A 10,925-nucleotide genomic window follows, 5' to 3' on the forward strand; every position below is an offset into this window, starting at 1 on the left:
GTCGCAGCCAGATCGCCCTCACATCCAGAGCTCCGCTGCGCCCGCGCCGCTATATAAGGCTCAGGGCGCCCTGCCCTCCTACCTCGCGGCGACCCGCTGGAGGCCCAGCGCCCGGCGACAGGCACCGCAGCACCGCCGCTCTGCGGCGAGAGACGCTCCGGGGTAAAACAGTTCAAGACTTTAACGGGTTTTTCTCTTCTTGTTACAGTTCCTCCCAGAAGACTTTGCGAAATATGCAGAGTAGCGGCTTCCTATTGGCGGTTGGTCCCGCTTGTCACCGCCCCGTAGTTCTGAGGTAAGGAGGGGGCGGTGGCGACGGCGACTGGGGCTGTTGGTGGGGCAGGTGGGTGCGCCTCGGCCTGCGGCTCGGCTCGGCTCGGCTCGGCTCGGCTCGGCTCGGCTCGGCTCGGCTCGGCTCGGCTCGGCTCGGCTCGGCTCGGCTCGGCTCGGCTCGGCTCGGCTCGGCTCGGCTCGGCTCTTCCCTCCCGGGGCGGCAGCCGAGTGCGGGTCAGTTGGGGTCTGCGGGGGGAAGCATTGCTGCCTCGTTAGTTAAAAGGCGTGTATGTTTGCTTGTTTTCACTTTTTTTTTTTTTTTTTTAATTCTCTGAGTGAATAATGTAGGTTTCTGTGATTTCTCTTTTCCCATCGCCACGGCGGTGTCCACCGGCTCGTTGGGCCCTCGCGGTACGAGGGACGGGGCTGCGCTGGGTTCAGCTGGCGTCCAGGTGTCGGGCCCTCCCGGGCGGGCTGCTCTCTCTGGGCCTCACAAACCCTGGTGCAACAAGTGCGTACGCCAGCGTTTCTCGTCTCTTATGCGAGGGCATGCTCTGTTCCGCAATTTGCCTCCAACACCCCCCCTCCCCCCCCGCCGTCAGTGTGGAGGCTCCCCATTAAATCAAATGAACCACTCTTCATCTCCTGTCTGCGAAGAACTTGTCACAAATGGAATGGGTTGGAGTTGGTGGCCCAGGAGGCTACTGCCCATCCTAGGTTGAGTGGGGGACTTGTCCCCCAGGTTGGTGTTACATGATGCAGGGTAGAAAAGAGTGGCCGCTCTTGGGCTGAGGGCTGCTGAATGCAAGCCGTGAAAACTGGGTCCTGGTGTCTTGGACATGCAGGACATGGCAGGCACAGCTGCTCTCCTGGCCCTCCTCGCCAATGTTCTTCTGGTCTGTGTGGCTAGCATGGGAGCGATGACTTCTTGCACAGATATTTATGTTTCCTCTTTCCCCCTGTTAGCCCCAGTGGCCTTTCTAAATTGCAACAAGGGATTAAATTAAGATGCTTTTTTCCTGGAGTCCCTTTTGCTGCTGAGGTATCAGGCTGAGCCGAATGGCCAGCAACCTACCAACGATTGCTGCTCCTGGCTGCAAATTGCCGTCTTCCCTCCTTTACTTCTGATGAGAAGAGTGGGGAAGGGAGCTCCCCGGGCGCTCTCTTTCCATCAGTTCACAAGGTGGACTCTCTGTCCCAATACTGCATGGCAGGCTCAGCCCTAGGAACCAGAACGCTACAGCTCGCTTCAAGGCTTGTTGATCCCCCCTGTATGTACAAGACAAGCATCCACCATGCTTTACCTTCTGTTTGCTGCATTGATGTGTGCTTGGCCACAGTGACTTGCTTATCTCTTGTGACGTACCGGTTGGCCTGCTAGCAGCATGTCTGAGGAAGGTGCACGGAATAAAAGTGATTCTTCTGTTTCTTTAACTTTTTAAACTTCAAGTTAAAAATCACCTTTAGCTTTTTTGTTCTGTGAATTTGGCTGTGCTGCAGGCAACTCCTGTTTCATTCTTTTCTTTCACGTAGTTCACACTGATACTTTTCTTTAGTCTTTTTTTCTGTTTCTCATGCACAGTTATCTTTCTCAGCACTACAGATACTGCTCAGCAATGTTTGAGTTCCCAGCGATTTACCTAAGAAGAAATGGAGGCCCCTCAGCAGGCATGAAGGGCCTAATGGCCTGGGTCATTTGAATTCCCATGGTCAGATGCAGTCTCGTATTTTGTGTTCTGTTTTCATGACTGTTGGCAAACAAGCAGGTCGCTTGCCTCGTATTTGCCCAAAGTCTTTCAAAGGTTGCTTTTCCCCTCCACTTAATGAAGGAGTGCTTGCAACATTGGGAACTGGAGGTTATTGTTCGCATGCCAACAGCCACTTTTCCAGGATTACTTGAACTGTGGATTGGAGTCACAAGAAATCTCCCTACAGAGGGAAAATGGCTCTCAGTTGCAGCAAGGAGTTGCTGTTACGGAGTTGAAATGCCAGTATGATGACATTTGATGCTCCCTTGGCTTATGGCTCTACAGTGGAATCCAATTCGTGCTGAGACCTAAATGCTAGTCTATTCAAAAAAAACCAATTAATAGCCTTGTTCATGAAGCCATTCAAGAACTAAAATGCTGCTTGCAAAGCATTGTGTATTTGATAAACTGAAAAGTCTATAAAGTTTTGGTTAGCAAAAGGGTTTAATAATAGAAAGAAATGCAACCAGTAGAAGGATAAGTACTGCAGCAGCCTGAATCTCTGTATTTTAATCAGGATTATTACAGGAGAAACTTGTAATTCTTTTGAAGTTTCTACTGATTCTGGATCACCACAGCTAGAAAGGAGAGTGAGAGGCTTTGAAAATATGTTCCCATACTTCAGCTAAGTCTGCACAGAAGTAATGTTTAGATACTTTTGGTATTCTTTGATGTAAGGACTGCCAGATGTGAAAAATCTGTCTACTGCCTCTTCTCCCCTTTGATTGAAACTTGCCTTTTAGTGGTGATTGAGTAGCTCTAATGCTAGAACTTACATTTTCTAAAAGTTTTAAGGATTTCCTTAGGGGTGACTTTGTTTTTTCTTGTTATCTCCTACTTAGCAACTTGATGCTTACTTTTCCTGGATTTCAGGGGAATGAAAAGAGTATGAAGTACTGGGACTGCAGTAGAACCAAATCAGTTTAGACTGAAACTTTAGTGAATTTTTTTGTGAAGAACTAACTTAAATTTTTGTCATGTGAGTGACCTGTGAACCATTATCCCAGCTGCCATCACATTTTTGTATCATTATTTACATAATAACTATTTTAGGTACCGGGAAGTTTGAAGTCATGGCCGGAAAACCGAAACTTTACTACTTTGATGGAAGGGGCAAGATGGAGTCAATTCGCTGGTTGTTAGCTGCAGCTGGGGTCGAGGTTTGTTTCAGTGTCTTTAACTTTAAGCTGCACTTTGGTGAGCTTGTCTTTGTGGCAGATCACAAGTTACTAGCCAAAAAAGAAAAGACGTTCAAGATGCACCAGTAAATGAGCATTGGCTATTCAGTATAATTAAACACTCTTACTTCAGGCACACAAAAGCATGGCTTCAAGTTACATGTCTTCTGAGCAATGACACTCTAACTGGTTTCTTGCTTAATGCAAGAAGCGTAATGCTTAATTAAGCATTCAATTACTGACCCGGAGCTGTTCAGCTGAATTATGGATGTGTTCCTGGCATAACAAGTATTCTCTGTGCCAAGTAAAACAATAACTTACTTTCTCTAGTCTTTCTGTTTTCAGTTGGATGCTCACACACAGATTTTTGTTTTATTTTTCCCTCCCTTGGCTGCATCCTCCACAATAAGCTATAGCACGAAATATATTTTGTCTTACTTGCATCATTTAGGTGAGGCTTAACAGGGTGAAGTGAGCAAACTGACCCACATGTGCAGGGAAATCAGAAATCCCAGAACAGGAACAAAAATATTTGGGTAAACCGGAGAAGCAAGACACCACTTCAAAATAACTTTTTTTTTGGTGGGATGTAATTTACTGATTCATTTGCTGTCTGTCTTGGTGATAAACAGATAATTTAGTTTGAGGACAGAAAGGGCTAGTAGCGCTCCAAATGTCCTCTGTTATGTTGTAGGCTGGTACACACCATACAGTTACCTCTGTACTGAGCCAGGGAATACGAGTTTTTCCAAAACACCACTAGTCTTTATTTGAAGGCCTTACAGAAGGCACAACTGGCTGCTTCCCTGCATCATTTGTTCCTATGTTTTAATTCCTACCCCCCTTTTTTTTAAAATTAAAAACAACCCTGTTGACAGGTACCAATTATTACATTTTTCCTTGGGATATTCTTTTCCCAGCTTTTCATCAGCAGAAACCTGGGTTTTGAATTTTAGACTCTGTGATTACCCTTACTATGGCTGAACATTGGCACTGTATTAGTATGTCTGATCTTCTGGGGTTTCCCTAGTATAGCAAGTCTTAATTATTAACATAAGTTGCACAGATGTTCTGAGAGAGGTTGACAGAGGAAGGATCCTTGGGAGTCCATAGCTAGGCACCTAGGGATTAGTAAACTCAATCATTTTCTAGTCTCCATGGTCTACATTGACTGTAGACATGTGTGGCATGTGCAAACATGTACATGTAGACACCTAACTCTGGTGTCTTAATCTTGAACCGAGTTCCTCCATAAGCAGCACTGATGGGAGCAGTCATCCTCAACTGTATTGAATATCACTACGTCATTCTGACCACAGGCAATTCTATATCTTTTTGTTTCTTATCTAGTGAATAATTCATCTTTAGGTGTCCTAAACATGCTTTTGCACTAAACTTCCTGCTGGGCATAAGACTTTTATGGATTTTTTTCAAAATTTTGTTTCAACGTTCTAAGAATTTGTTCCTATCTAGCTCCCAAATCAAAACATCCGATAGCAGAGCTTTTTTCCACATACCAGTAAGCATTTTAAGGACAGCCTAGTCTGTACTATTGGCTGTCTCACATTAAATTGCCTGTTCAATACCAAACCATCCTCACTCTGTTTTTTCTGCTAGGTTTGCCTTTAGCAGCCTTTGTCAAATATGACAGTCCAAGAGGTTTTGCCAGTGCTTCTGCCCTTGGTATTTTCTCCCTTAGAGCCATATCTGGAATGGAAGGAACTATGATATATATTATCTTCCTTTTATGATGCTTAAAAAGTTTATCTGTTCTAGAAATGTGAAAGACACTGATTTCCTCCTCTTCCTCATTCTCTTGTGTCAGTTTGAAGAAGAGTTTTTGGAAACCCGAGAGCAGTATGAGAAGCTCCTGCAAGGTGAGTCCATGTGAAACCTCAAGAAAAGTGTTGGCAGGCTTTACTACTTCTCAGAGAAGACGTGTCAAGGGAAGACTTTGAAGACTGTGTGGGACTTCCTTTCCACACAGCAGAGGGAAGTAAAACTGAGAGCTGTGAACAGCTTCAGAGGCTGATGGGTTTTTTTTTCCCATATGCAGACACGTGCAATTGAAAACTTAATGTCTTTCCAACCTGGAGTGTTTCCCAGGCCTCTGGGTTGTGCTGTTCTCCGTTTGTCTGTGTGTCCTACCTGGTCCCACAGTCTTACCCTGGGCTTTAGTAACTTGCAAAAACTTATCCTAAAACTTAATTGAATGTCCTGATTTAGCTTAAGATACTGTCTATAAGGGACACATTTGGGAATCTGACATTTGCTTCAACTGTGTTTTAAATAATAGAATAGAATATTTAAAATATGTTTACAATTAGGCACTTTTTACTCAGTTGATGCATTTAGTGTGATTGTCTTCACTGTATTTCAATTTCAGCATAAAAACTGCTGTACACAGTCCTGTCTGCAACTTCAGCAAAATTTTTTTAAAGCTAGGATGTTGATCCACAATAATTGTCTTCTGCAGTTTTATTTGTCTGCACCACTGTAGTTCACTGTTTGCATGGAAGAACCCCAGATTAATATAATGACAACCCCCAGCAAGCTCACCATAAGAGTAACGATCTTCTGACAGCAACAAGTCTGATGTGGAGTTACTCAATCCGGTAGAATAATGGCATGGCTTTCCCTTTAGGTGGATCGCTGCTATTTCAGCAGGTACCCATGGTGGAGATCGATGGGATGAAGATGGTGCAGACTAGAGCCATCCTCAGCTACATCGCAGCAAAGTACAACCTCTACGGGAAGGACCTGAAGGAGAGAGCCCTGTACTGTAACAGTACTACTCTTCTTGGATTTATTATAGTAGCTTAGGTACACCTAGAATTAATTGCATGCTTGCACACCTGGAGAACCACCTGTGTGCCTCAGTGACACACAACTTGCAGTGAGCCTGACAGGCCACAGTTAGATGCAAGCCAACCAATTTGGTCTAATCCGATTACTTTTACACAAAAATATTTGAAGCAGGCGTTTATTGTGCTTTAGTAAAAGATTAATACAGCTCGACGCAGGTATTTGACAGGTGACTGGCATGTAAATGTTGAACAACTTCTGTAATCAGACAGTGTTTTAGAAAGCATTTGTTAGTTTTTAACTTTTAGCTGCAAAATAAGATCTGTCATTCATGTTATCTGTGATTATATGATGTTCCACAGCATTGTAAGAAGTGCATGGTTTAGGTCTTTGGCAGCTGGGGAAAGAACAGCTAAAAGCTGTTGAAAAACTTCTGTTTTCATGTGAAATTAAATCCAGGTCTTGATGTTGTGTCTGTGAAGGAAAAAAAAAAATGTTTGGGCTATCTCAGTATGTAGCCTTTAAATGTCCATTTCCTATTGTTTTTCAAAAGAAGCAAACCTAAAGGTCAGCTAGTAAAGCATCTAACTTTAATAGACACTTTACAATAAAATTCCATTAAACAGTGCAAATGGTTGAAAGAATTGGCTGAAGCAGGTTCAGGGAAGTAACAAAGAATGAATATTCAGATAGGAGCCTCAGTCATAGTTTATCAGCTTCTTTGTGTTGTTAATAAGCCATCATTTCCTGTAGCTTTCATTCCTTGTATACCTCTTCCTTCAAATGCAAATCTTTTCCATCGAGTTTTAGGTTTAGCCTGGAGCATATTCCTGCTGTCTTACCAGCAAATATAAATGAAGTATATTTGTTGATTTGCTCTTGGGCAGGCAGAAGGGGGCATCAGTGTTTGAGGAAGGCTTGCTGTGATTAGCTCCAGGGTTATATACTTTGGATAGCTGGCCTTGTACAGTGCAGAAGTGCAGTTTTGGGCAACCAGATAGATGCAGGTGAGAAGCTGGCATACGTTAAGGCTTGCAGGAATATCTGATAGCTTCTTATTGCACATAACATGTTTAATCCTTACAGAGGCTTTTTTGAGAAGCTGTTGCCTGAAAAACTGCAGTCAGTCTTATTACACAGCAGGAACTCAAATCTCTGACAACATAGGATGGCTAGAAGACTTTCTTAGACTATTTTAACAGATATTTTATTCATATTCATGACAACTTAATTTCATTTTGAGTCTTCTCTACAGTAGAAAAACTGCTGTCAGAGCTCTGGAAAAATAGATAAAAGGGACAATCTGAAGAGCTGCTGTACTATTAGGTGCAGAACCTGGTAGACTTCAGGTTTCCAACCCCATTATTAATGTATTTGGCACCACCTGGACTTCGGATGATACCCTGAAGGTCGGGTAAATCCAGCCAGTCGGGGATGAATCTTCTTGTGGTGCTGTGTGTTTCCTTAGTGATTCTGAAGTGATCTGTAACACCAAAGTTCAACTTTTTTAACCTCTGTACAATCCTGTTTAACCCTGCACAATGAGGCAGGTGAAGTGCCAACAACACTACAAATATGAGTAAGACTCAGACTGTGACTTTTTTTTTTGACTGCAAAAAATAATTTTCATGACAGGGCGCGGGAAATTGAACTTCTAGTATGACAACACAAATCTAAGAAAACTCTGCTTATGAAGCTGCCTTCTTATTTAATGCTTTTGTTTGCTTTGGTTTTAAGGATTGATATGTATGTTGGAGGAACCGATGACCTTATGCGCTTCATTTTGATGTTCCCATTCTTATCAGCTGAGGATAAAGAGAAACAATGTGCTGTTATAGTTGAAAAGGCAACAAGCAGGTATTTCCCAGCATATGAAAAGGTATGTAGGAGGATCATTTCCTCGTTGTTCTGGAGGGATAACAATGGGAACACTGGGTATTTTGCCAGAAGCAGAAGAAACAGAAAGGTGTCAGCACAGTAATTTAAACCAGGGCATCATACTGTCTCTAGGCTGGATTGATGAGAGGGAGGTTAGAGCAGTATGAGACAAGTTGGGGTGGGTTAAATACAGAAATTCCTAAATGAGATCTCATGGTCTGAGCAGTATTAGGTCCAAGTATCCCCTTTGGCTGAAAACTGTCACAGTCCAATGAACATATAAATGTAGCTATACACACTTAAAATAGCAACTTCCGTTTTTTAGGAGAAATGAAACCATGTAACTTGGATTGTAAAGGTTTAGAATAGCTAATTGTCAGCTTTGTTTAACATTTCAAATACATCTACATGGTTCTTTTAGCCATGGTGATACACAGCTGTCACTGCTGTCTTGCAGTCTGAGTGGCCTGCTGCTTAATCCGTGCTGGAATCTTGGTATTTCTCTAACTGATCCTTTGAGAGATAGGACCTAAGAGGTGCTCTCAGTGGAAATTAATATATGCAGACAGGATGATCACTGGGCCTGCGTCCCCCACACTAGTAGTGTCCCGAGTTGCATGGGAGGGAAAGGTGAAAAGGAGGCAGTAAATGTTCTCAAAGAAGGTGTACCTGTGCATTTTGAAAACATCAACCCCAGCTGCCTATCCAGATCTGGAGGTTTTCATTTATGACACTTCTAGGTTTTGAAAGACCATGGGCAGGACTTCCTTGTTGGCAACAGTTTTAGCTGGGCAGATGTTCATCTTCTTGAAGCCATTTTAATGGTAGAAGAGAAGAAGTCAGATGTGCTCGCAGACTTTCCTCAGTTACAGGTACCTTACACTAACCATAAACTCATATTGTTATCCTGAAAAGCAGGTTCCTTCATGTGGTGTGCAAAATGCCAAGCTATACACAGAGCAGAGTTATTTTATTCAAGTCATTTTTGTGCAAAGACTGGTGCCAGGTGGTAAACCACAAAGCTAGCACATTACACTGAGAAACTACAAGATATTTATACAGTTCAATGTGTCAATCACAGCTAATATTCACACATCTCAGCTAATAATTGGTTAATTTCTTTCTCCCTTGGGTATAACAGTACAGCTCACTTTTAATTTACCATGCATGCTCATAGACTAAGGTACTTACTAGAGGGGGAGCAGTTCCTGGCCTATGGGCCTGATTTTTAGTATTATAACGAGGATAGTTCCCCTACTGGGCATTTTGTTTTAGTTCTTATCTACATCCCAAACAGTTGTTCTCCTTGACTACACACTTTATCGCCCCGTTCTCAGCATCTTCTAAGCCAGGATGTTTGCTTTGATCAGTCTCTCAGCTCTCCTCAATGATATAGTGATAAAACAAGTGCTTCCCTATATCTCAGTTTCCGTCTCTGGCCCTCAACTTCTGTTTTGCCAGGCTCACACAGTTCATTGTAATGTCTTTGGCGGACAGTTCCAAAAATTCCATTTTCTTAGGGATATCAATATGTCTGGAAATGTGATAAATGATGTTTTAAAGTCTGTTATGTGTAGGTGATTCCATAACACAAGAGCATTTGTCACTTCTCTTTCAATGTAGTCTTGCTCTGCTTGCTTTAGGAAGAACCTCATAACACACTTCATCTAGAGAATCTATTTTCTGAAGTAATTCCTGTACAGATCTGAAGAAATCCACTCTTTTTTTTTTTTTTCCCCCTCCCCTCCCCAGTTCTGTGATAGCTTTAAGCAGAAGATATTTTCTGGATCACAAGAAGTGATTTGAGTAAAGTACACATCTGAAACCACAGACAGCTATTTCCACTTCATCCCATATCAATACAAGATGGAAAGCTGTTTTATTACTGCTTCAGATAACAAGGCTGGGGTGAGGGGGAGTAAAATTCATCCATGGCTAAAACTATTTTTCTTGTCTTATTTGCTAAAGGACGTTACGCGTATCAGTAAGATTGTTTTTCCTTGAGTTACTTTCTGTTCTTTAAATACCATGTACTTACTGTTTACCTTTTAGGCTTTTAAAGCAAGGATAAGCAGCATCCCGGCAATCAAGAAATTTCTAGAGCCAGGAAGCCAGAGAAAACCTGTTCCTGATGATAAATACGTGGAGACTGTGAGGAGAGTTCTCCGCATGTATTATGACATAAAAGCGAATTAGTGTGTCTGGCTACAGCAACAGCTGTGCTTGGTTTAAGAGACCTGCCAGATTGCCCATGTACAATTATACTGCAAAGAGAAGGTGAAGCGGTGTTCGAAAGGAGTTCCAATGGGCAGTAGCTTATGTTGTCTCATACAAAATACAGTAGGCAGGTATCTTTTGTAACACTTTACTACTAGCCTATTTTTTTCCTTTATTCTTCCCAATATTTTGCTGGTAATTTTAAGCAAGTGAAATAGCAGCAAGCACGCTGTCTTCCTGGAGACTCTTTGGAAGAGCAAAAAAGAAAAGAACAACTGTTGCTGACTGACAGCTTCAGTGCTCTGCTACTTCTGAGGACTTTCTTCTGAGATCCAGGTCAGATTTTTGTATGATGATTGCTTCCAATTCAGGCTTTTATTGTTTTTAATATCTCTGTAGGCAGATGAAGCAACTGGCTTTTAAAGAAAGTAGGAGGGATGTGTTTCTCCTGCCAGTTCTGTTGGGCATCAGTGACTTGTCTGAGATGCCAGCATCGTGCCTTTATAACTAAGATGCACTTTTATTACTGAATTAGGAAACAAATTGACTGCCAAATGGAATTTTTGTATAACTGCTGTATCTAGAGGGATCTGTTCTAACCAAATAAACTTTTTCTTTTCATGTGGTCATGTTAACATGTTGTGTCATGAATGCAAGTTGGGGCTTACAAACTTCATTTTTACTTTTCTTGGGAGGAGAAATTCTTTATACTGGACATGAAGGGGATCCTTGTTAACCCATATGCCTCATGCAATGGCATTTCATTTGCATTTATAAACCAGAGAAAGGAGATGTGAAGGAGAGGAAGTAAATCTGTTGTGTAAGC

General features: G+C 42.4%; 1 protein-coding gene across 2 annotated transcripts; it reads left to right on the forward strand.

Moving 5' to 3' along the window:
• The first annotated feature begins 312 nt into the window (after nucleotides 1-312).
• On the forward strand, nucleotides 313-10,720 carry LOC104045853 (glutathione S-transferase 3). Of its 2 annotated transcripts, none has more exons than XM_064447921.1 (7): nucleotides 313-343; nucleotides 3,075-3,181; nucleotides 5,025-5,076; nucleotides 5,844-5,976; nucleotides 7,742-7,883; nucleotides 8,623-8,754; nucleotides 9,935-10,720. In XM_064447921.1, exons 2-7 carry the CDS (start codon nucleotides 3,095-3,097, stop codon nucleotides 10,076-10,078), a joined length of 690 nt encoding a protein of 229 aa, XP_064303991.1. In that variant the 5' UTR covers nucleotides 313-343; nucleotides 3,075-3,094; the 3' UTR covers nucleotides 10,079-10,720. The 2 variants fall into 2 exon arrangements, with proteins under 2 accessions (XP_064303991.1, XP_064303990.1); XM_064447920.1 differs by lacking the exon at nucleotides 313-343 and adding an exon at nucleotides 420-507.
• The last annotated feature ends 205 nt before the right edge of the window (nucleotides 10,721-10,925 follow it).

The sequence above is a fragment of the Phalacrocorax carbo genome, chromosome 3 (genome assembly GCF_963921805.1).
Source record: "Phalacrocorax carbo chromosome 3, bPhaCar2.1, whole genome shotgun sequence".
Lineage (NCBI taxonomy): Eukaryota > Metazoa > Chordata > Aves > Suliformes > Phalacrocoracidae > Phalacrocorax > Phalacrocorax carbo.